At 36.7% G+C, this 27,815-nt stretch overlaps 1 protein-coding gene across 3 annotated transcripts; it reads right to left on the bottom strand.

Annotated features, from left to right (window-relative positions):
* Window positions 1–871: 871 nt before the first annotated feature.
* On the bottom strand, window positions 872–27,732 carry LOC110455159 (dentin sialophosphoprotein-like). 3 transcript variants are annotated; one of them, XM_021505129.1, is made up of 2 exons: window positions 27,606–27,732; window positions 872–3,309 (listed from the first exon to the last, which is right to left on the bottom strand). In XM_021505129.1, exons 1-2 carry the CDS (start codon window positions 27,610–27,612, stop codon window positions 1,757–1,759), a joined length of 1,560 nt encoding a protein of 519 aa, XP_021360804.1. In that variant the 5' UTR covers window positions 27,613–27,732; the 3' UTR covers window positions 872–1,756. The 3 variants fall into 3 exon arrangements, with proteins under 3 accessions (XP_021360804.1, XP_021360803.1, XP_021360802.1); XM_021505128.1 differs by lacking the exon at window positions 27,606–27,732 and adding an exon at window positions 10,036–10,151; XM_021505127.1 differs by lacking the exon at window positions 27,606–27,732 and adding an exon at window positions 3,572–3,683.
* Between the last annotated feature and the right edge of the window lie 83 nt (window positions 27,733–27,815).

Raw genomic sequence — 27,815 nt, 5'->3', positions numbered from 1 at the left:
TTTGTAATTTGCACTAGAGTTAAGGATATATATTACCTTTAATTTGTGTTAGAGTTATCTCCCTCAAAACTTTAAAATATGTAATCAGTCAAAAAGCATCGTCGTTAACAACACATGCTTGTTCTTAAAGTTTTAAGTGTGACTTCAAATAAACGCTCGAATCCAAATTACCTCAAATCAAAGATAATGTGCATGTTATTGTAACGTGGAACTCTTTTTTAAATAAGTTACATATCACACGAAGGTAGCATATATCCATATCTAGACATAAATAAATCTTTTTTTATGGATACATCTCAAAACGATTTTTTTCACAATATAAAAGTCTTTTCTCAAATTTCAAGTATTAAGTAACGAAAGTAAAAGTAGAACTGCTTGCCTATATAGAACATATATTTGCTACTGGGATTGTAGTAGAATCTGAGAAAAATACATCTGATTCTTGTGGGGTCTAAACACGTGTAATATCTAACAACTCTACATCATGACAACACCCGAGTTTCTCACAGTGTCGATAATCTCCTGATCAGTGTCCCAGAGATGTTATCAGGGTACGTGTAACGATATCATGTAAATCAAGATCTCCTCTGGTCCGGATCAACGGTAATTTAAAATTACGGTCTTTTAAATATATATGAAACGATACATTGTACGGGTCGTGTAATCTCTCTTGTGAAAATCATGATGATTATGTGGTAGATATGAACTCGACCCTCGCCTGTAATCTTCATTTAAGGAAATCGTTCTGTCATGTTTGTTTTGAAAAGTCATTTGAACAGTCTCGTCTTCAGACAAAGCAAAGAGCCCTGATTTATGAAGGATAAAAACACAGAAGTAAAAAGAAGACAAAGAAACCATTGTTTAAATTTGATTTTCATATTTTAATAGCGATTAATTTCTGTCTCATTATTGCAAGATCAAATCTAAATCGTTAATATATTACATATTTGTGTATATAAATCTCTCAACTCCAAGTCATACTTATATCTCACTCTCACACATATATTTAAACATGGCGACTAAGCTTGACACATCCTTTCTCGCGATACTCCAAACACATTCAATATTCTATTTCTCTACGATACTTATTTTCCATTTCTTTCCATTCAATCTAGACAGCACCTCAATGATATTTATCATAATTCTCACTTTGAGTGTATTTGAGATAAAAAAATAAACGTTCTTGTAGAATCCATTTGTAAACACAAAGTATGTTACATTGTATACAATTGAAGAACTGACTTACACTATTTTCGGTTTTACGGGATATGTGATCGACTAGTTTTCATTCTAAACACATCAATAAAATATTTCCAGAGAAACTTTCCCCGAAAAATTGCTCCAAATTACAATAAATGTTAAATTTCTTCATTTTCGTAGTATTTTGAAAATAAGAAGATGGGCTGATAAAATTAAAATGCATGGTAGTTTTATGATATCATTGTATTAAGAAGGGTCCAATGTTCTACAGTATAAAGAATGAACCTTATGTTTCCCCCAAAGTTTCACTTGCTTTGTAGATTTACTAAATTTATCAGCATGCAATATTCCATGGAGAAATTTGAATTTCAAGAAAGTCAGTAAATATTTTCATCCAAAAAGAAGATCGTTCCATGGAGAAATTAAATTACACAAGTAATTTTCATCCAAAACGATCAACACAACGAACACTCGGAATGTCTCACGCGCATCTTGGTTACACCAGTACGCGTATCACAAAAGACACAGGCTACACGAGTATCACAAAAGACACACGCTACACGCGTATCATGTGTTGTTTGTCATAGTTCATACGGATCAGGTCACCCAAAAGCCTGTTCCCATTCCTTGTTTTAGATCTGTTTGGATCCTGGTAAATCAATGTCTGTTGAGGCGGAAGTAGTAAAGGCTTTCGGTACACTCGGACGTTATCACATTCGGAGTCTTTCCTACTTGAAGGTAAAAGGTACATTTCTGTGTCTTCAAGTATGGAGCTTTTTACCTCAAATGGACACTTTTTGTGTTTTGTTTTGTGAGATTTGTGCTTGTGGTGAGATTTGTGAGATTCTGATTTCGAAGATGTCTGCGCTTGCGAAGCATCATCTGAACAACTGTTTCCGTTTCTTTCCTCTGAATATTCATAATATCCACTACTATCGTCAGATTCTGATCGGTCAGCTAGTACATCCGGGTCCGACACTTCCCCAGTACTGAGTGTGGGTTGTGACGACCGTCCGGACAGACTTGACACAGTTCGGACAGACTCAACGTCCGACCCCCTTTCCAGAGTATTAGTACTGTCTTCTGTAACATTACCACTGTTGCTTAGCGAGTGGATTATGTTTCGAACCTGTTCCTTGAGAATTAAGTTCTGATGCACTTTATCTAAATGGGAACGGTATTCCTCCGCGACATCAGATTCACTTGACGTACTCATGTCATACTCGCAACAAGTATCATTTCCGTCCATATCCGGTCCAGATGACCTGGAAGCGATTGAACTTTTGGCAGAACTAGAACTATATTCACTTGAGTTTGATGTGACGTAGGAGCGCGTACTGTCATGACGATGTGTCTGAGAGTTCGACTTTTTTTCATGTGATGAATTTTTCCGACTCACGAACCCGACAGAACACGAGCTTTCACTGCTATCCCAAGGTTCGCTGTAGTTTGACTCGGATTTCTTAAATTGTTTCCGGCACTTGCAAGCGCACGTGAACCTGTTCGAAACAATGGATATGTCACAAACACAGTCTTTGCGTTTTGATTTGTCGTCTGTTTTACACACAATAGGTACAACCATATAAGGTCCTTCTGTGGAATTGACATTTGATCTTTTGGGTAAAAATACATCCGAAGACTCGTTTACATTCGTCCTATTTTGTATACGTCCGTCCGCCGAAATGCGATTGGATTGGTTGTGTAAAGAAATCGAACTCCATGAATTTGCATTATGAGTAAAAGCACCATTGTTTTGTGTTTGCAGATTCCTGTTATCTACTAAAGATAAAGGTAGGTCATGAAGGTCGTTAATCTCCTCGTAGATGTGGTAAGCGGGATCATTGTTCACTGCCGGAACACCATTGATTGGCACTCTCGTGGGAACTCTCACACACGTGACGGGTCTCACGATATCTGCGGGTATCCTCATGCACGTCCCGTTATTAAATCCATAATCACTGATGAATTCCGGTAAAGCGTCTGTGGGATTCCTGGACTGATCTTTCCTAAAACCATAATCATCCTCGATAGATTTGTCTTTGTCACCTGCCTTTCTTGGTTGTTTCTTCTTGTCTTTCAACCAGCGAAACATCTTTGTGACTTGAAAACCTGGATAGACAGAATAAATAAATCATAAGTCATTTTCATCGAAAATCATAAAAAATACTTATAAATGATATAATACTTATAAATGATATAATAATAGTTATACAACATGCAACTTGTTGATCGGTATTTTCTACTAACAAGACATGTTCCCCGTTATGTCAATCAACACAGACCCAACAAAACCTTGAAATAGAATTAAAACAGCATGGTAGAGTACTTATAAGCGGTGAAATACCTAACACGACCGGAGCCGCTAGCTTACCTGTTACATGTAAGTCATACATATCGACCAGTATAATGTTTAGCCTGAAGTCTCCGCGTATATCTACCCAACCGCTCGGCTCGCCTACTAGAGCTCGACTGGCCCTACCCGGCTACCAGCAGGGTATTTATACAGTAGAGTATGTATACTCCCAATAACCTGATCGCTGGCTAGAGCACTTTAATTAGGAGTTCGGGACTACACCTCGTATTGTGGGGATGAAAATCTAGCCCAGTGCTGTGCCGTCATCTGTAAAATGCTGGGTGACAATGGCGTAGACAATATCGCTACTGTACTCACTGATAATACACGGACAGTAATGTGTTTTCTGTTTAGATGTTTATTTATTTTGTAACATAATCGGTCTGGTTTAACGCTAAACGCATTGTTAACTTAAGATGTCTTCAGCGTAGTTTTACATGACAGTATTCAAGAAAATTTTTTAATTCTTGCGTTTTCCACGCATTGAATATCATTCTTATAACAAATAAATATATGAAAAGCTTAAACTTCATTTGAGACCTATGAAAAATCAATATTCTAAGATGACAAGATGTCATCGTACACCTGGAATCTGTCCTAAGTGAGGTAAAACAGACTAACACAATTTGGTGACGACTCAATGATCGGAGCATTACCATCACTATACCGAGTTTGTTTGATCGTTTCGCTGGTGTGACACAGGGTTGGCTGATTTCCCGTCGCCTTTTGTGTAAATCATGAACGATTTTTTAAATCTTAAAAAGCTTGAGCAAAGTACCGAGCCTTGTAATAGACGGTTTGGGGAGTGTACAGTGAATCGTCTCAGTAGGCTAACGAGAACTTTAACAACATTGCGCGACTTTATTAGTTCACTCTCGAGTGTCTAATCGTTTATACAACCTACATTATACTATGGGCCGAGATGTTAGCTTTAAAGCTATTCAAAATTGGTGACTTATTTTCTCAAATTAAACTTTCGAAATTTCAAATGAAAATGTATCTGTACTCGACGTTTGTATTTGCCTTCTCACATGATATCGGCGTTTTATGTTTGATATTTAAATATCGCCTACACAAAAACGTTTCCCTTATGGCAATTGGTACGTAAAGATTAATTATCTCGACTTGTATAAGGTGCTCGTTTTAAGCCTTATCCCAAGTAGATAACAATTCAATCAAAACCATATTTAAGATTACATGTCACATTAACCAAATTAAGGAAAATACGTCCGAGGTAAGAAACAAGAAACCTACGGATGGGGAGAGGGGGAGGGGGCGGGGGATTTAAAACAATAACAAATTCATAATAAATAAATAAATAGTAAATAAATAAATAATCTTTATGAATCTTCAACAATAGACATAGCTCTATAGAGCTTTTATTACGACTCCGCGTCTTAATTAAGTTTTTACGGAAGTCAGCAAATGTTGCTAGACTAGTAAATCAATATAAATCAATTAAATCAACATCAGAACATCTGAATATCTCAGATATAATTGTATATAGTAAACATGGCAATGTTTCGGTAACAATCCCGGCAGATCAGTCCAACTCTCGCAAACCGGAAGTATCACCGCTGTATCTATAGCCAAATCAGCGCCGTTGTTAAAAGAGATGGCGGGAACATCGAACGAACCGTAAAAGTGCAAATATCCCGTTATGATAACACACTATTATACAAACAATACCTCATTTAAATAATGGTGTTGTTTAATTGTCAACGGGCACCCATAGGTCGGTTACACTGAAAGCGATCAAAATCGACATTTAAGGGATAACGGATAATGACAAAGACTAAATGTTTTATCACAATCAGATCATCGACCCGGAAATATCTGATGGGGAGGATTTTAGGGGTCAATAACAGACTGATTTGACCCCTTCCTTAGCACAATGGCGAACCCTTTAAGGTGGGACCGTCTGCTAGAGTTGACTATAGAGTTCGGCTAAGGGTATGTACTATGTGTCGGCTTTGATACCGTCGTTCCCACGTGGTGTTTCTGTACGGGTACAGTTTAAGGGACAAAACAGCTCAAAAGTGCACGTTTCCGGCTTAAACTGTATTCTCACAGTAAGTCCGTGATTGTCTGCCAGATTTGTTTGTGTTCTTTAGTACGTCTGCAGGTACCATGAAACACAATACTGTAAGTATACTATAGACTTACTTACAATGGAAACCAAATCATATAAATGTTTCTTCAATTACTGAAAATAGAACTGGGCGGTAGCCGTGTGCACTGTATCATTATAGACAGTTGGGTGTATGAATGTGTATTTGTGATTGATGTAAACGTGAACCAATGGTATTTACAGTGTATCAACGTACAAATAATCTACTGCGGTACACGCTGAAACAATACTCTTATCTACATGAAGACAACTTATGGGAAGGATTACACTATTCCACTTTTTTTTAGTTTAGATAATATTTAATTTCATATTTCATCCTATTTCGTGGAATATGCGTGCAAAAATGTTATGAAAAAGAAGCTATGAACTTTTCATTCTCAAAGGTCGGTTAGGAAGATTTATGTCTAGAAATATTGGCGCTTAGTTTTACCGCGGAAGTTAAAACCTTCAGAATCAGGTCGCCTATTAATACGGACCATATTGGATGATGTTACGCATTAAGCTCAATCGATATATTGTATAAAAACGGAAGAAGACTGTCAGGCATGTTGTTGTTTAGGGACAAAGCACGTGTCTGACGTTTTTATCCATAACTTCCTGCGAGGAGGAAAGCGTAAGGTGTAATCTGTCACTCTGACAGACGGCTGAGCGGGTGGGGTGTCTCAACATGTTTTTTACCTATACAACCGAACAACCTACCTGACAAGCTATAGTTTTACCTGTCCGTCTACCTGTAAAAAGGCTCCTCTGACAAGCAATATATTTCACGCACGTCAGGAGACATTTAACAGGAAGAACGATAAGGTATATTGACATAAGTCGTCTGTCATTGACCCAATTACACTACCCAACTGACCACCGCCGATCTGCACGCGGATATTGACCATTCATGTATCTCTGACCTTAATTGACCTTCATAAGTGACCATCACCACGGGCAAGTGTTTGGGTTATTTTTTATATAATATATTGCCAAGATTGTGGATCTAGAAAAATGGCGTCTGTTTGTCATGAACAAACTGGGAAATAAGTATTACCTGACCTGGCGACCGAGAAAACAGATGATCAATTATCAGCGAGGAAAGAGTCACATGTGTCTGTTTGTTGTGCAAACGAAAGCCTCGCCTACACTGTCTCTCATATTTAGACAAGAAAGCCGTGCCGTTTGTTAGCAATGAGCACCAATTCCTAAAGAAAACCGTTGGTACAATGCGGTACCTGGGCCCTTAACCTCCCCCATGTGATCGATAACGGAGGCGTAACGATTACAAAAGGTAACTGGACCCTCAGTCCAGCCCTCCGATACATTTTTTATACAAACCCATTCCTTACGAGGTAGACAGATATTGGTGTGAAGATCTAATTACGCGAAATGCAATCCATTCCGGACGATGTGTGGCGCACAATGAAGATGACTTATTTTACAATGAAATGTTAGGTCGGTACGACAATGATTGATCGTGCATGCGGTTCGAACACCGACACGTGCACTGTGTATTTTTTCTCATTTAAAAGGTTCTTTTAAAACGGTTGGTTGTATAAGTTTGGTAAAATCGGGTTATTTTTGGTTTCAAATTCATCGGATGATCAATAAGTTAGTTGTGTACCAAGTACCTATTATAATACACTAAGGACCGTGTGATTTTATAATGCATATAATATATATGCAAAACTGTCTGGAAATTAAATCTGTCATTAATCCGAAAAAACACCCCAAAACTAGTAATATGAATTACCTAAAATATCACCTAGTATCGAAGTATTTTCTAAAAACGTCTATTTCGACCAAAAATAGCTCTTTCCCATCACACAAGTTGGCTGGTCAATCAAAATCCGGATCGTGGGTAGTCAGTCGTTTCCTGCATTAGAGTGTTTTAGCCATTTCCTGCATGTTACATTGCCATTAACATACGCTGTTTATCAAACATATATATTTATGTATTCGTACGATTTTTACACCTTTGGGTAATTAAACGTGACTTGGTGATGTCGCCGGATTCAAAGTATTGATAATCCTTCTAGTGAAGTGGGGAAAACAGGAAAAAAGATGAACTCGTTGTTGATCATAACGCGGTAGTAATTGCAAGCGAGAGTCCCTAGTCATTAGGTAAAATGGCGACAGATAAGATATAAAGGCTTGGTACCGTCTCGTCCTCGCCCCGTATTTCTAAATGTCCTCAAATACACCTTCTTCTCTACAGAAGTATGCCCTGAAGCTTCCATAAAAAGAAGTTTCAAATACTGTCGTTAAAAGTATGTTTTACTCTCGCATAAATTGACCACAATATCCCAAGGATATTATTCAAAATTGACGTTTTAGTTTGTTCATTTGCATACCCCAAGGTTAATGTATATATATATCGCCTTCTGTTTACATACGTTGTATTTCATTTTTCTAAACATCTTAAGATTTTTTTCATATCTAAAGTCATGACCTTAGGTATTGAATTATTATCATATGGCTTAATATTTCTCCGAGGTATATTTTAGCGATATCCATTTACCCTGCGGTCAGACTTTTGATGTCTTTTGAAAACTTTTCCGTTTTGAATTCTTTGTTTCAGTCATTGTTTAATATTCAAGTTCAACTGGACCGTCTATGCCCTGGGGAACTATAATGGTAGATTTTAAATTTTCTACGTTGATAACAATCTCGGGTTATGTGATTTATTAGTCATTTAGCTAATCTTTCACTTTTATCTTTAAAAAAAAATAACAAATAATTTGTGTACCAACCCTACAGGCAGAGATTTTAGCTCATTCTGATCTTGTCTGACGGTTGTTTGCCAATCCTCTTCGTTTTATGTGAATTATCAGTATAAAACATATTAATGATTTTAATAGGAGCAGCTCCAGTAAAAATAAAATACTCTTCAATCAACAATTTACATTCGGTTCCTTGTCACGCATGCGTAACGAGGTTGCTGACCCAACAGCTGAGGAACAACGTGTCACGTGACGTGTAATAATTTACACCCCTCGTCGATCTGTCAAGCACCAAGTGACGCGGATGACACCGGCTGTAAATTACAGGCACGCGTGCGTTTGATTTTGTTTTGTTTTGTGGCAGATATAAGAGGCTATAGGGATAATTATGGAAATGATCTAGATATAAAATAATAAACAATTACATCGCGAACAAAGAACTATTGTATGACTGTCTTATTCTTTCTTTCTTTGTTACGGGTTTAATTGTTATTCATATGAAAGAAGCGATACATGCATATGTGCCACAGTACGACAGTTAAACAATCAACCATGCACTATTAATACACATTATGTATTAATATCCGTGTGGTGTACTACAGCAAATAGCAATGGTTCAAACGTCTGCTTACAATAAGCCAAGAGAAATAAAAACGTATATATAAATGTCAAAAAGACGCCGGAGCCCGACTCCGATCCGTCTCAAAGAGGTCAGAGGTTTCACTTTAAATTCATTAACTATATACTTACTAATTAATCATTAAACTACAGGGCTACAATCAAATCGTTAATTGAAAAATCATAATGATTTTTATTTCCGGAGTTTTGTTACGGTCCCGTGCTCACTTTTAGTCCAACCCTTGGTGATATTGCAATATATGACGTAAGCCGTTTGCCCCATGAATTCCCAAGTCCAAGTGCGTCGGAAATTAAAATCAATTTAATGTGTCTAGCTTACAATTACCCTCATTCACGTTTAAAAGTACATATCCTTTAATACACCTTGACACGTGAAACGTCTTACAAGGACAAGGTATGCAGGACTTGACAAGTTCATATTTTTTTGCATGAACGTATTTTTGTAGATTTTTTTTTAAACGTTGGTCATTAACTGAAAATGGTACTTCAATATTTTATCAAAAATGGACCACCTATATTTTAGTGGAAAGGGGATACTGAATTTTGAGTTTTCGAAGCAATAATTTTATCAGTATACATTTATTTTTTATATTTTTAACTTGACAGAATTTTTTAAACCTAGATCATATATATTACTGACAGCTTGTTCTATTCTGACGGCTGATATACCTCAAAATTAACGTGTCTCGTGTTTCTTTGTTTGTGAATTGAAATTGTCCAATTATCTTGTTTTACAATATATCCTCAATGTATAACTGCGTGAAACACCATTTAAAGCAAAATAAATAGGTCAATTTTGTTCATTTCCGCTATCTCGCGTGTACTCTTTTCTAATGCTTCACTAACTATTTGCAAGAACCTATATGTACGTCAATGAATGGGAATTAGTGGTTATATACCATAAGAAAAAATATGGTCTGCATTTAAAAATGGGTAAATGAATATAATTATTAATATATATAAAAATATCAATATTTTGAAAGGAATTTAAGAATATGTGTGCTTACCGTTTTTCCTGTTTCTTGCCATGGTTATTTTAGAAATGAAAACCCCAATATTAAAATCCTTGAGGAATCACTCTCACAGTCATAAATAAGACAATTTGTATACCACTCACAGGAACCCGTGCGTTAACTAGGACGATCTGAGTTAGAATGATGGAGCACCTTCAAGCTCCAAACGTATATATACATAATAAAGGCCATAAAAGTGTGTAGACCTGTCATTCACATTCGTGTCAAACACGGTTTGGTATCAGACCCTGAAGCCTTGTCTGTGTCTCTCAGACTCTTAATGGTACAGAAACTAGCAAGCGCCTTGACGATTAGGTTTTGTAAGTCTGGAGTGCGCCATATGCAATTTAATGTCTATGGGTCTACGAATTTAGCCCCAGGGGCTGAAATAAATTCCAACATGCTGTTTTAATTGAATGCAACGAGTCCTAATGGGCTCAGTTATCCCCGAGGGTAAAATATGCAAATACGCCATTTCTAATTTATAGTTCATGTGGAAGAATTTGACCTTAAGGGTCACGTTCAGAAAGTCCCTAATGTCCAACGGGCGTAAAACAATACTGAAACAACGTGTGAACCAGTCCGCATACAATGCCACAGCAGATAGGATCGGAATCGATAATGACATATTTTCAAGGACAATAGAAATGTCGTATGTTCCATTATTTATAACAGAAGTTGACAATACTGACATGGTTATCGTTTTAAAATATAACAATTGAGACATCTAGGCAGAATTTGACTTACAGACAGTTGATCATGTAATATACGGCATGGGTTAGGATGTGGAATTTGACATCCAAACCAACCCTCTCAGACTACACGTGTCTCTATGAAACCGACATCACGTTTAACGTGACCGTTTTCCGGTGGACGAAATGCTGAACATGAAATAGACATGTGAAATTAACAGATGTAAAACATTTTGCTCCTAAAGGCCAAGTCGAAGAATTTACATTTTTTTCTTTTCAAATGATGAAAATTCAACACTGCTCATTAATTTTTCAAGTATATAACAGCTTAAATTATTTAAGTTTTAGCATTAACTTACACTAAAGATAATTTGCGTTGATAAAATATAGATTTATTTGTGACTCGTCCTTGCAAGAGACGAACTGTTTTCGCTAGAACTAAACATCTGTGTGGACCCAGGCCAAGACAGAAACGGATTTACACATTTCATCTGAAGACGACGAGGGTGTATTTTAATGAAACACAAAATAGTTAATAGCCACGCTGACCTATACTACGACACAAGTCTTAATTGTTTTGTGGATATCGATACACATTACAATTAAAAATCAATATATTCAATAAATGTGATTTAAAATTCCAATGACAAAAACTAAAATGAACTTCATATTTTGTAATCATATTGAAATCGCATTGTCTACTTGGTCAATGTGAAATATGACGCCGTAAGATTTGTTTTTCATATGTTTATATATCAAACTTGAAAAATGATTCACAAAGCATCATATAACAACCTATACATCTGCACAGGAGAAGATATATCAGCGTCATATTATATTTGCATTACAATACACTGTATAGAGATAAAAGAATATATATTTGTTTTTGCCTTAAAGCTGTCAGACTGATCCTATTGGCGAGATGATTTCTGTCTAGGCCGTGACGGATGATAGCTACAGCTGCTGTCTGACGGATGATGTTACAGAGGCTGCACCACAGTTACATCATAGCATGACGCCTGCACCAGCTGTTCAAGGTCAGGTCAAGTATATACATTGATTATTTAGAAGAAAAATAAGTAATTTCTTTTAGTTTGATAACTTGAATGTCTGATTTCTCGAACTAGGGAGAGATCCTTATGTTTTAAGTTAACGAAATGACTGAGTTCTAATAATGTAAAGTTAGGTGTATTCTCGGGAAAAAATATACTGTGCTACGGGAAAACGTGGAGAAACCCATGTCTAATATGTAAACTACTTAAGTATTTTGTAAGCTCACTCTCCACTTCATCAATTTAAATTTGTATCCATAATCTCTTGTACATGAACTACATGATATTATTGTTTAATATTTAAGGCCGAATATTTAACTTTAACTCAAAGAATGATTGATATCTGGAATGGTCTCCCACAAGATGTAATTCATCTCGTAACGTATTTAACTTCGAGAAATTCTTGGACGAATTCTGGAAAGATCTAGAGTTGAAGTACGATCATACAGCGTATGTATATAGGCTTACTTTTATGTTTACCATAATGTATTTCAAACTATATTGATGTGGATATAGAGGCAGCAATGCCTGCGTCCACTAATATCCTATTACATCCTATTAACTTATGAGTCGGATGGCTCTCGGAAATAAATAAATTGAACTGTAACGCCTTTAACCGGACCACCTGAGACATTGTAAAATATCAATCCAGGGGTCGTTTCGTTCTGTTTTATTTTGACGAATTCTAGATAGGACTGATCCAGGTAATCAGCGATTCAGCGCAATACAAACGTATTTTTTCATATCTTCTCAACCTATACAACGTATAGACTGATGTATTGTGATAGAATCCAAAATAACGAGCAGACTTTGGATGTCCTTATCTTCCAATCCTTCAAAGACTGCAGAAAGGACAAACAGTCAAGGTCTTTATCAAAATCCCTATTAAATCCAAACAAATAGACAAGCAATACTTCTAGTAAGCTCTGAAGATTATTTGACTTCCGGTTTAGCAATCTCGAGAAGCCCACACAATCCGCGTCTTTCTGAGTAAAGCACATGTGTGGCTTTAGAGTGTTGACTTAGGCAAAAGGAGATATAGAAAATATTTTTATGATCGCCAGAACAGAGAAAAAAAAGATCTATAAAGGTCCTTTGTGCTATCACTATGCTCCAGAGAGAAGGAGATGTACTTGTTCCAGTCAGCTTTCAGGAAGCTTAACATAAAAAGACAGGCTTCTTCATTTCAATTATGAATCAAAGCATGTCTATGTACAGCGATTAGAAGTCGAGTTCTTAAAATCTCATGAATCTGTGGATACATGGGCTAGTATCTCATCAACACCCCTTGACGAGCAAAGAATAACGGTCTCGTCCTAGCAAACCACGAGGGAGGTGTAGAACAGAATGTAAAACTCGTCGATATAAAGAGAAGACTATGTTATACTGTAGTGCCTTTTGATTTCTGACGATTTGTCCACGGAACTAGTTTAACGGTTAGAACTTCGACCAACACCGTTAAAAGTCAACAGTCCTAACATTATCTCAAACGGAAACGAACCAATTTTCGAGGTTTGAGTTCTGCCTATTTTTGCAGAAAAAGCGAAAATGGAACCTCCGTGAAATACACGCGCTGTACAGTAAAATATATCTAGAACGTGCTATTTCAGTCATTTTAAATTCATTCTATTGTTAAAGAAGCCGACTTTAAAGTCAAAATTGAAACTTTGGTTAAGATCTAGAGAATGTATTCGGTAATTGTTCGTAACAATATATTTCAGTTTTGAAATATTGATAACTTGTAACTTGTAAATATAATAAGAAAATTGTAAATATTATAAGTTTTATGTATAAGTTTGCTCATATTTTTTTATGAAATGTGCATTATTATTGTAATCCTGAATGTCTGTCTGAATGTGTATGGTACGGCCTGCAATACCCCGAAGTTGTTACATAAATAAGATCTTTGAATTCTGAAAATCCAAGTGACGGGATAGAGATTATGGAATGGGAACAGGTGATCCGCAATGATTAAAACAGACAGGTAAAAACCGTCCAGGTAAGGTGTCGTCTCGCATGTCAAACACAGCTGTCGAAATTAGCATGTGAGGATGTGGCGAATGGGGAAAGATTAGAGACCAGGGAGGAATTTGTTTGAAAGTGAAAGTAGGATAGAAAGGTGAAATATATATAATGATATGTTTAACAGTTTCCACGTCCCATTTACGTGTGTAAGAAAAAGTACATTGACAGATTTCTATATCAGTATGGGATTTCTTGAATATTCACCATTTCATTTAAAAGTGCTGCAATTTATTTTTCACTTTATTTGTAAAAATGAAAAGGCTATATCGTGACTGTCCCTAATCAATTTAAATTGAAATAATGGAAGGAGAGGGATAGATTGGTGTAGGGAGGGATTCTGGTAAATTTGGCTTTTCTACATAATACTTAGATCCATTGAATCCACATATGCATGTTGTTATATCCTGTGTATGCACAGTGCTGCATTGTAGATTTCTGATGTACGTCATGAATAAAATATAACTCGACAGAACTGCTATTAACGATCGATCCAGCCTGCTCCACGCTCTAAGCACGTTTCACCAGCTTGTGTTTATAAAAGTGCGTGAATGCACGTGTTTACACGTGCAGAAAATGCCAGTAAGGCAGTCTACAAGATCAACGTACAAAATAACATTAATTTATGATTGCATTTTTCTTTGAATATTACTCGATTTTGTCAGACAGGCCATAGTTTTCATTTTCATAACATAAATTAATCGTAATGCAGGTTGTCGGTACATGTATGTATGTGTATAGAAGATTGTACTTTACAAATAGTGTATACAACTTATACCTGGCTCGTGATTATTCATAAAACAGTCACTTGAACTGAAGAGTGTCGGTTTGGTTTATGTGTAATTTATATATTGTTCCCTATTGCAGTTTCTTTGTATAATTGTTGCATTTAAGTTACTATGTAACTATAAATGAGCAATAAAACTATTAAATGAATTGTATACACGGGCACCTGGTTACAATATGGCCATAATCCACTGCATGGGTTTGTCAAATAATATTTGGGAAACCGGCTGCAATATGATTATTTCCAAATTCCAGGTCACTTATGATACGGTTTGTGTAATGGTTTCCCAGACGTGTATACCCTACCACGTAGTTCATATTTAAACCACACGACGTATTTCTATACTACTAAACCCATTTATGGAAACTGTAATTATTTTTTCCCTTGGCGTTATCTCGATAAGCTTGAGTGCCTTCTTGTACGGACATTCACAGGTGTTCGCTATCTAAGAAGATGAGAGGATGATGAGGCGATGACTAAATAGATGAAACATATTAAGGTATCACCCGAGAAATAACCATTAAAATGATGAAGATTTGCCAGTTTTCACGCCTCTCGGATCACCTACAATGGCGGGGCGAGCCCGTGACTGGTGCAAATATATGTAATAAAGAATCAAGTGATAAACACATAAACACCTCCGTATAATCCATTTAGTTCTCTCCTAATAAAACATATCGTGTACACACCGCCCCGGGACATCCGACTTCAGAGCGCGAGGGTCTAGAATCAGGGGTCCTAGATACTTGATGCAGGACAGAGCTAAAGAGGCTGCGCGGGAGTCTAGAACCATGGGACCTTGTTACTAGACGAAGGACAGAGCGAAAGTTCATCTCTATGGCAAATTCCCCGGTTTGCATGGGTGTGGAAGATAAGGAGTCTATATCCCGAGAGTATAATAGGTAAAACAGGAGTGTACCTATCCCGGGGGTAGGGAAGGTCGGGAAGGGGGGGGGGGGTATTCTGGCATGTATCCTGGGGAGGACCTAGAAGACGAGGAACACCTGTCTACTCGTGTATCGGGCCGGCAAAGGAATAGACGGCCGACACCGCTCAAAGTGAACATATACCCGACGTCCTAAACTGGCGATGGGGGGGGGGAGGAGGGGGCGGCAGAAGGAGACAGGATTGGGGACGAAGGTTGGCTTGGTTTAATTTTGTTTCACGTCCTATCAACATGCATGGTCACTTAAGGACGTGTCTCCATGTGTGCTGTGTAAGCGTGCTTGTGGCATGAGGCAGTGTATGTGTATATGTGTTACTGCCTCCTTGTGATGGAGTGGGTTACTTCTAGGGGGTTGGCATTAAAGATGTATATAATCACTTCCTTGATTTATTTTCAACTTGTCAAACAATATAAGTTATGCAATCATACGATTTTGATTTAAATAGTCATAATACTGTCGACACTCAACGCAAACTTTCTCAAACACAGATGAACACGAAAAGTATTTTGCATGTAATAAGACTTGCTAAATACAAGAGGCTATTTTTTTCTTGATAAGGCATGATAATGTTATAATTTAATAATGCTAATTCCGAAGTAATATACAGTAGATTATGCTAAATCTCGTATTTCCTTACCTCTCCTCTATGTCACCTGTAGTCTACCTGAGTTACTTGCCTGCGAGGTGATTATAGCTACATAAAGGTAAAGATGTGAATAGGTATACATGTAATAAATTACATGTTTTACACATGAGTAAGCCATAATGACAACGAAGGGTAAACTACGGAGCAGAACGAGAACTACATGTACTCCGAACGACTAGAGAAACGCAACATGCGTTGTAATACAAACTAGGGGACTTCGAATGTCTGCATACAAAACAGTATGTATACTGACAACAGTGGTGGGGATGGGAGTACTCCGAACGTCTAGAAGCACAACAACCCTTCTGCAAAAATAAGTGTACGATAAGATTTGTACCAGGGGGATTCCGAACAGCTAAAGACCTTATATCATTATCTCGCGTTCCATAAGTACACACACGGGGATTCTGAACATCTACAGGCCAAGCTTTCTATGCTATTTGGTTGTTAGTACATGCATACTCTATATGTTTCATGGAAATAAGCATCACTCGCTGTCTTGTGTACGATACGTACAGGTGGACTCCGCACATTCCGCGACAAAGGTATACATGTACATGAAAACCGCAAAAGGAATCCGAAAGCTGATGTATTGGAAAACCCCTCCGCGACACATTTAAACAATGCCGAATGACGGACGAGGCTGACATAGCCCCCTTATCTGTCAAACTTACATAGTCCTTTTTTTTCTATTTTGCATCTAAAAAGAAATTTAAGCCTCATCTCTAATATATACCTAACGACTACCGTATAATTATAGGTATACGTGCTCGCTCGTATCAGGATCATTATCATAATTACTACCCTCTTTTCACAGTGACCTTGATATCGAATCTCACGACGGTGGCTACTCGGACGCCATTAAAGTTCATGCTTGAACACAGGAAACTGCTTATTCACACACCGGCCAGTTGGTGACAATATAAAATTCCAAATGGTCTACAGAGGCCAGCACTTTGATAAAAACAAAATTGACAAATTGCAAATCAAAATGAGCCCAAAATCATTGATCCGTGGCTACAATTACAACATTCTCCGATTGTTTCCAAAACAAAGTAATTGTAAACACTTGGTAATTTTACACCCTATTAAATCATGGGTTATATAGGATACCTGTTTAATATATCTAAGTCATAAAACTTATGCATTTTTTAAGAAAATATAGTTCAGATGAATATTAAAAATTACACGAGACGTCTTTTGGATAATTTTGAATGTCGTAATTTAGCTATAAGCAGGTCTACTCTCCTGAGTTTTAAGGCGGAATTATATTAGAGCTAAGTCCGTTGTTCTAATGACTATTTATGAATTTATATTAAAGTTTTCTATATCTGATATATTATTATTATTTTATTTTGATAAGCTATATACATAAAAAATGTACTCATCCTCGATATTCCAGGGGTTACACTCACTTTTGTCCTGCGCAGAGTGAAAGTAAGCGTAAACGAAAGTGAGCGTTACCCCTGAAGTATCGAGAATGCAGTTTGCTGGTTTAGAGCAAAATTAAAATAGAAATAAATTCAACGCCTACATATGTACATATGCATATGTATACAAAATAAAACGAAAGGTTCCTCCTCTAAGGCCCGCCCAACAATAACCGCCCCATCACGTACTCCAGATATGTTCAGTGTATCAATCTAGCTTGAATTACGCACGGTATCTGTCTAAATGACACAGAAACCATTAGATATGAACTCGGACCTATACAGACTATCAGTCAATCAATGATAAATATGAATATTAAAGTTCGAGAGGAAATTTGAACCATTATGAACCTATATAATAATGATAACGAATACTTGGTGGACGATAATGGCAGATGATTTTAACAAAGATACCACACCCAGCTTTGATGTGTTTTAACAAATCCTCCATATTTGAAATCAGGAAGATAAATATCTCCCAACTACTTTCACGATTTGTTCATGAAATATTAATTTATATAAATATGTAAAGCTTTACGAAGATGTGTACGCAAACGCCTCATGAATGATCTTGAATGTTTAATGCACGTTAATATTTTACATACAAATCCACAACCAATATATACGGGTATACAATGTATATACACGTCGACTACAAGATCTCGTTACTATGGAACACTATGGAACACTATACAAGCCAATATTAATATCCAATTACATGCATTAGAATTCTGGTAATGACGCGTCTACCACTAAAAGCCCCGGGGTGAAAGTCTTTCAAGGTACGAATTGCAGCTCGGTATTATTCTTGCCATGTGATGACTATAATTATGAAAATCGTTAGACCTTATCATTTGATTTTTATCACAAACGTGGAATCTGCTATGAAATTCTTTGTGGCCCGATAAAAAAAGTATGGAGTTGAAAGTTTGCGTACATGATATAAAGGGACAGTGTATATACCACAGGGACACATATGAACTCGTAAAGAGAACAGCTGGTCATAATAATAACCTGAATGTAACCTTGGGGGTTCTAAGTTTTTATAGTCCATAGGTTATCGCCCTGACCAAGGCATGCGACAGCTTGAATGACCACGAGCGGTTAGTGGTCAAGTTGATTACGATTTATTGCAGGAAATCGAGATATTACCGATACAAATAAACTCAGCAAATGAATCGTTAACAACATTAAGATTCTACGTAGTAGATACGATTTTTTGCTTGTTCTGCAGATTTTGAAAATTGCGTCATTTCTGGTGTGCATATAATTTCATGCTAGTTTTATATTTTTAAAAATGCTTCTCTAAAAATCCTATGAACTGTGAAAAAAGTGTATAATTTATATTACACGTGCGCATAAAAATATTAGATTACTGCCCCATTTTAAACGACAACTATATGGGAAGGGATTTGCGCATGTCCTAAAACTGATACCACTATCGCAGTGTTTTCAACGATGAAGTATCTGTTTACCACGCATTATAATCTAAATTAATACCATATTGAAGTCTAATAATCTAAAAGGACAGCAGTTCTGGTGTATCGATTTTGTTGTTTATTCTTCATCAGAGAGGAAATATCTCCCGTATCTTATCGTTACACACACATCAGCGACATAGTTTATGGTACATAAAGCCGGGTATATAAGGATATCGTACACAGTGGCAGACCTACAGCCTCGAGTGGACTGTACACAGCCGACACCGACAAAATATGGGGAGACCTGACAACACGTCTCTGAACCAACAAAAACCCAGAGGAGCTCCCGTGAAAAGCAAGGTTTGTGTATTTTCAGATACGAGGTCAAGTGTTGTTTCTCGGTCAAGGGATATGTAAAATATTTCCGTGTTGACAAAACCGACAAGGGAGGTAATAAAGTCTTTAAAGGGAGATAACAATAATAATTATATCAGATCATTACAATTTAAATCATACACACTCCGTTTATATTTGTCATTAATACTCATAATAAAAGACCACTGATGGAAACTATTAATAGATTTCAAAATATTTTGTATAACGTTTTTAATCACTGTTATAAAAAGGGCAGGTTATATGTAAAGAAGGAAGATAATTAAACAACCCAATATATCCGGTCTTAATTAACGTGTACATTTAATGTAAAACCCGAGATCACTTAATTAACTTGGTGAAATTGTCACTTAAATCTGCATTATCTGAACGTGACAAGATCAAATAGACAGTAACATTCCAGTTTTACAAGTTTTATACTTAGGAATTTCTAGCTTCTATCACAAACTAGACAAATCAAGAGGAATACATGTAATTGTTAAATTCAATACACATATTCAATGCATGATGTCCCATAAATTCAACCAATAAACACAGATTTCGGACCTGTATAATTGACGGACATGTTTTATAGCAATCCCAGGTGAGGACAGGACGAATCATGAATTCAAATCAAGATATCTCACTTCACTAGACAAGGCGTCAACCTGCGTTTCCCACAGAGCTTTAACACATTACACTGACCAATTCACGCCCGACTGGTCATCGCTGACCCGAGGGTCGAGTGGTCACTTCAGTCCATTTAAACAAATCCCAAAACTCGTCTTTTACCAACTTTATCCCCACAATTGCCCACTTAATTGAAACCCGTCGACGTGTGGAATTGATCTGAACGTGTCTCGAGTCGTGATTGATGTCACACCAGCCCGTATGGTCTATAGAATACTGACACTTTTACGACAGCGCACGTGGAACAGTCTTATACAGATCAGCGAAAACATTACGTCCGGTTACATAAGCAACTTTCTATATATTTATTTTGGAAATGAACAGTTAGAGAAACCCACAATGAACATACGAAGGCAACTGATTGCTTCACACAAAACGGGATTGCCCATGCTACCCTGTGTTACCTGGCAGATTTACAGCTCCTGAAAAGTTGTTAAACCTTTTATTCCATTTTATTTATAACACGAACAGAAGTAATTGGTGCTTTACGTAAACAGGTGCACAGTGTGAAATACAAGTTGTAGCTATGTCGAGTATCAGAGGGTACTGTAGCTATTTCAGCAGAACACTTATGACGGGGTTCAACTTTGGAAAGGGTCCTATCAGAGAGGTCCATACATGTATGTAATGCATCTAGTGATACATGTCTAGTTAGTCATAGTGCTGTTGCTTTAGCAGATAAGTTATTTCAAACTTTGAATCGACTTTACATCATGTATAAGAGTCGCATCCTAAATAAGTCCGGTTATGTTGAACCATGAACGAGTTGTAATTAGCAAACTGTTTTGGCATAAGAAAAGGCACAACATTTGAAACTCCTCTATTTACGGGTTCTATGATTATTACGTAATCCTTAATCCGAACATGTTATACACTGACTAGTTGTAATTAGCAGATTTGCTTTGCACAAGAAAGGGTGCCATCTTTGAATATATTCTACTTTAATTAAATAACTCCACTTATGTTACAAATGTACGAGTCGTAAATGTTATTAGCAGAAGTTTTGGCATAAGACAGGGTGCAAACTTTGCCGAGACTGTTTTCAACGTCAGGGGTCACATCGGTGGTGGTTATTTTATTCAATTAAACATAAAAAACTTATATATGCAGTACTTGTAGTTGACTACATGTATATAGACTTTTGTAACAGACTTATCCTTGTCCAAAAGAGACGGTCTTTCGCGATATCGTAAAGTCTCCTTTCTTTTCATGTTCAGTATTCATGAGCAATGACTATAAATAGAGAGGAACGTAATGGACAGTGTTACACCTGGATTATAACCATCACCAAATGTTTCGAATGTTCCCCATAAAATCTCAACATGGGGTCAAATCATCTGGACACTGGATGTCCGTCTCTGAGTGGTTAAATCTCGGAGTAATCTAATTCTATACTAAATACACCCCCAAGACCGTATAACACATTCTTCACCAAATATGACGGTCAGTCGAGTAATACATTTTCAGCAAACTCTCAAATGACAGAGTAAAACGAGGCTAACTGTCAACATTCTTAAGTTCTTAAATCATTTTTCTAAATAAGCTTCATCTCGCTGAACGCAAATGGAATTTTAATTACTATTTCAAACTTACGATGAATGATAACAAAAAATGAATAATAATTACGTACATAGGGGTTTTATATATATATGTGTGTATGTAGATTATTTTCAATTTATATTTCGAGGACGTTTTGTCTGCATCTTTTAAGTTTCAATTTGATGTTTAGTCGGAGATCTTAATTACCTATTTCTGTATTTGATGATTTAACGAGCCATGTGCAGAGAGCTCCTAACGTTGACAGTTATTGCCTCAGGTCACTTAAACGTGCTACTTTATAGCTGCAACATGATAGTGGCGTTACCTGTCACGACAATATTCCTATTTATTAAAATGGGAAAAATTAAATTCTCACATGTGTTGTATATTATCGCAGCAAATGATGTAACTTTACTCTTTTGGACTTAAGTCAACATAAGAAATGTTTATGAAATGGCATGTGCCCAAATTAAATCATTTGGAAACCCAAGGACGTGCATGTCGTAAACAGACTGTCACATCTTCGTGATTTGGTCGGGAAGGACAAAACGTGTTTATAGCCAGTATATCGCCCGTCTGACACACGTTCATGAAGGTGAAGTTTATGGACATTTCGTTGCTGTGTCAATAATCACACGGGAGTTCGACAGGGCGCATTATTGGCCCTTATCCTTTTATTGTCTGGTAGTGAGCTGGGTTATTTAACAGGCGTTGAGGGACAGTCTGGTCACTTTACGTAACAATGAAATCGATTCTGTCCGCAGGTGTGTTTATTACCTGGTTCATTCAATGGTCAAGTGGCTTGACCACTACCATTACTGTCTGTCGTAGATAAATATCGGCCCTAACTTTATAAGGGTTACGTAGCACATGGTTTATTTTATTAGCACTGAAATTACACTACATGTACCATAAGAAAAATCTTTTTCCAAAACCGATTCCTGTGAATTATTGATATGTACTTTTGGACAAACCTTCAATTAAATGAGGTAAAAAATCATATTAGCAGGAAATTAAATAAGTATGAACATTCTGTGTTACTTTTAACAATACGTGTAGGACATTGTTAAACGTTTTTTACCCGTAAATGTATTCGGCCCAAATTCCATGTCGTTCTATTATTTTGCATCGATATTTGTTCCCGACATTAATGCGGCAGCACTTATGAGATGACAACGACTTGAGAATCAATGTGACGTGTGGTATAACAAGGGGAGGTAACTCTGATATAAAACTAAATAAGTCGGATAAGTTTATCGTAACTTCGGTAAGAACCGTATATAATCGGCCTTGTCTATACTAAGTACCAACATCAAAGGAGTAAACGTCTAAACAGATTAATTTATTAAAGGCTCATGAGAAAATGATCCGAATTTGACAACATTTTAATCTTTTGAATTTAAAAACTGTTATGCCAGTTTAATCTTAATACTGATTCATTTAACTTTTTAATCTACCAACAGTCCTATAACTCGATTTTCTTTTATTTCATTCTAGTCTGATTTAGGTTTTAACTCATATTTTCCTCAATTCACACGCCTCTTACGCCGTAATTGATAAAGGCTGGCGCGTTCCGCTTATAGTCTTAAAAAGCTCACCCTGCACAACCTGCTGGACACTAGATTCAACTACACAACCATTTCCCCAATTCCTTTTCAGTTGATCCTTAAGTTGAAATCCTTCAGTATCATATCGAAATCTAATTTCTAACGTGTCATCCGATTCATATTGTGGCGACAGCCATATTGTCACATCTGTTTACTTAACTCATTACCGTACATACAAGCGCACGTTAATTTTCAGACTATGCGTCAATTAATGTTAAAGTTTGTTGGGGGCACAAGGTCTAACCACCTACAATTTTACATCCTCGAAATTACATGTGTTACGCCCTCATACGTTCTGTGACGAGACTCTAGGCTGGGATTTCGAGGAAGACAGCGCAACTGTATATGTCGAGTTACACCGTTATAAAGAGGTCCCGTGTTACTTATTATATCCGCATTGTAGTGGTTTGCAGTTCCAACAAATCCGGATATAAAAGACTCCTTATGAAGGTTTCTATGTCCTATATAACCGTCAACAATTTATCTTTGGAAAATGCAACATGAATATATCACACAAACTAAACGACCAGTACACAGATGCTGAAAGGACCCGGATGTCGACGCCATCATATGTCCTATTAGTGTCACTTAATTCGACGCCTCACGTGACAGCTATCACAGTGACACCTATGTATACGTGCATGATGACGGGCATGTCAACTGCATGTTAATGGGTTTTGTTTACTCCGTGGCCGATAGGTACACTAGAATGTCCAAACAATCACTGAACACGTGATCCATGACAAGTCTTGGTCATTCTTCCTGTTATTCCTTCATACTACGAATACATAAATATATCCATGGCAACGGCTATTGACTCTTTGATCCTTATTTACAATCCATTAACAAGACTTAATAAATCCTCTTCCTCCGTCCAATTAGTATTATGGCGCTTATAAAACTTGAAACCAAAGGCGGTGAACAAATCCGGAACAGAATATAAAATATGAAACCACGGCTGGACAGTGTAATATAAAGTTCCGGCAGTTATTTTCATAGAAGGCATTAAAACTCCAGAGTCAAATAAAATGCAAATCAGAGGCTGTATTTAAATCTAGTTTGTATAAATTTGAAACCGGATCCGCTGCTGTATTGCAAATGAGGGTATTTTATTTGTTGACCACTACAGTGTATTAGACAGGTGGCGCTGTTTGATCACCTGGTCGATGTTAATCTATACAGCAGAGAGAGCTGTTCTGTGGTAACATGTGACCCACAGGTATACCCCCAGTCCTTATCACACAGGTAGGGATTTATGTAATCGATTTCTTCGAGAAAACAGCCGAAGTCCAATATTGTGACGAGGCTAATTTCACCAGAACTATTTGATAGCACGATAATCAATAAGCGCGGTTATTGAATTTGTGTGAATCATAAAACTTACGAAAAACAACAAATTGGTCTGAACTGAATAAACGCTATCAAAACTCTTTTCAAATATATTTTTCTTATCTACCATTACATAATCAAAATTGAAGATAATGGAATTGGTTTTTTAATAAAAGACTTCATTATTTTATTACACACCGATTGACAGTTTTGAAATGTTAAATTGTTTCCTTTCACAGATGTTTCTTTATTGACCCTTAACATGAGATAATATCACTTCCCTTTTCCTCTGAATGTATCAAAATTCACAAACATAGTTTTAAAAGCGTATTTAGATTACAGAGGTTTGTTTAAAATTTCCTTTTAAATTACAAGATTTTCCTACCACTATTGGAATTTAAATTACATACTCATTACAACCTGTTTCTGTTTGTTTCTCAGGACGAGGCCGAGGTACGTGAAGGTAGGTATTATGTAGATAATGTTGCGGTTGACTGATGATTCAGACTCTCCTAGCTATAGTCACTATCTCACGTTACTTATATTTCAACATTCAGGGGGGTGGGATTCCTACCCTATCAACACAAAAATGGCCGCCTTTCATCGAAATGATTCAAAAGTATTTCACGCCGTGCGTTTCACTGATTTACAATCAAACAGCAGGAAATTCAATACACATTTTTGTCGTGATAAGATAGTGGGGGCTGTACAGGTAACGCACATGTCTGCATTGATTACAGTTACACAAAGGGAGATAATTGACAGGTATGTCTCACCTGGAATATTTCCTAATATTGAGGCAACGTTGTATTTAATCATCATTTTGCAATTATATTGTTCAGAAAATAATCCAAAAAGCATTATTATACCAACCATAGTATGTCTAACTAAAAGGTTGTATTTTGCTTTAAATTCATCTTGGCTATTTCAATACAAAAATTGTCAGGAGTACAAAGCGGTTTTGATAAATGATCCTTATTAAATAAATATGTTGTTAATTTGACAGGGAAACAAAAAAGAAATATTTGAATATGAAGTTTGTGTTTATATGTGAAAGAAGCTTAATCTCTCAAAAATGTATTTGAATTATTCCTTTAAGTCAGATGTCAAAATTAATAGTGAGACAAATGTGTTTAACAGGTTTTGTAAGTCAAAATAAAATAAAAAGTATGCCGGAGCGGCAAGGATGGTGTTGAACGTCCTTTAGACATGTGTTCTATGTCATTCAGAAATGTGTTCTACGTCCGATTTTGAGATGTTATAGACAGACATTCACTAATGACTTTCCTATATGCTACACAGGTAAACAGGAGACGGGGACTGTCAGATTTACACCTGAGAACATATACCTGTCAGAATAGGTAACAACTTACGACCTTGTCCTGTCCAGACTGACCAGTTATGGTCATCTGTAAAACAATATACATGTCCGGTAATGTCCATCCGTCGGACATCAAGTTCGTTATAGTTCGATAAAATAATTATACCTACATCATAGTGTACAGAGCATAGGACAAGCTAATTACAGGTAAAAACGAACAGGTAAAGATGAATTCCCCCAGGTAAGTTATTGTTTATGCTATACATATGTCTGAAATGGATACACATTGGGAAATTAGGTAACGAAATCATTATACACGAGATATTCCTTTGGAAAAGGTTGTATATATATGCAGTACGTATTATAGACAAATAATGGATAGCTTTCGCTAAATAAGGAAGTCATGTCTGGCCCTATCACAGATTTCACTCATACCGGTATCTAGGCAGGTTTAATACTATTGGAACCGGGGGTCGGGCGGGACAAGCTTGGCGACTTACGTCAGATTTCACACATGTACAAGTAACTAGGTATAATCAGAATGACTTACAGGGGAAACCATACATCTTATCTTGACTCAAACATGAAGCTATACGTATAGATAAGTACTAAGGACAAATGTTTGACTTGAAGGTAAAAATGTACATGGCTTCAAGTTAAACACATGTATTCATGTTAACAGTTATCCTGTCGCTATAGACGTTATAAAGGTGTTTTAAGATTTCAGATGCAATTGTATTTTAATCATATATGTCGACTTGATATGTGTCGGTGCACAGGGACATGTCGCATACTATAATATATAATGGGAAATCTATTCAAGTGTCAATAGTTATCTTATCACTAGCCGTTAAAACGGTGTTTAAATATAAAATGTGTATGCCGATTTGATAGGTTCGTGAAAAGGGACATGTCATAAATATGCTTTCTATAACTACGGTCTAATCTCATTCCGTGCTATAACGGAAGATCTTTTTCTGTCAACTTATATATCTTTCGTTATAGTATAAGACATGTCCCTGTGTAGCCAGATAACACAATATATATAAGATAAGGTGATCTTTCTATATTTTCTCATTATATAAGACCACAGAATTAAATCAGTGGTAAGACGTGTATATAGTGTCCTATTTTGTAACAGAATTCTCCAGCGAGACATGACACGATGATCTCAATGGTAAACGGATCTACACGACTATCAGTAAAAACTACATGGTCGTCCAGACGTTCAGGACTCAAATTTAGCTGAATCATGTCATTTAAAACCTAAAAATTATTTTTCAAAATAAAAGCTATCTAATGTTATTTTAATAGTGCAGTATTTTTTCTACCTTAATACTTTCTGGTGCCAGAAACAGCTGTAACGATATCCTTGTATCTGTAACTACGTGTAGACGACATGTCATTTAAACAGTCTACCTGTCTCGTTTAGGGTATCATCTCTCTCCTGTATTACTTCGAATAGATATCTGGTCCCTAGAAACACATTTCTACATCCATACGTAATATTGCTTCATATTATAAACACGTATACGTATATAAGTGTGTACAGGTAAGATATTAATAAACGAATATGGACAGGTAACAAAATCGATACCTTCCTCTCTGTCCGTATTCATTCCAATACACGGATGTAACGATGATAAAACACGGGATAACAACCCTTATTCATAGATTTAAAGTATAATTAAAGATATTCGACAACTCACCTTCCATGCGCGTGCAATGCACGAGATGTCAACACGAGACAATCCTGTCATAAGACCGTTATTCCGTGATATATCATTTATCCTGTGTACAACACTGTCCCGCTACCATCACCGGTAAACAGTATGAGATAGGTTACCGTTTTTAGTTCACACTGAAGTTTCCAGTTGAAGGAGTACATACGAGGGCGGGGCTTAGCACGCGGCTTGGAC

Source organism: Mizuhopecten yessoensis, unplaced genomic scaffold, assembly GCF_002113885.1.
Source record: "Mizuhopecten yessoensis strain PY_sf001 unplaced genomic scaffold, ASM211388v2 scaffold8149, whole genome shotgun sequence".
NCBI lineage: Eukaryota > Metazoa > Mollusca > Bivalvia > Pectinida > Pectinidae > Mizuhopecten > Mizuhopecten yessoensis.
Note: the sequence above shows the minus strand (reverse complement) of the source record. Positions and strands in the feature narration are given on the sequence as shown.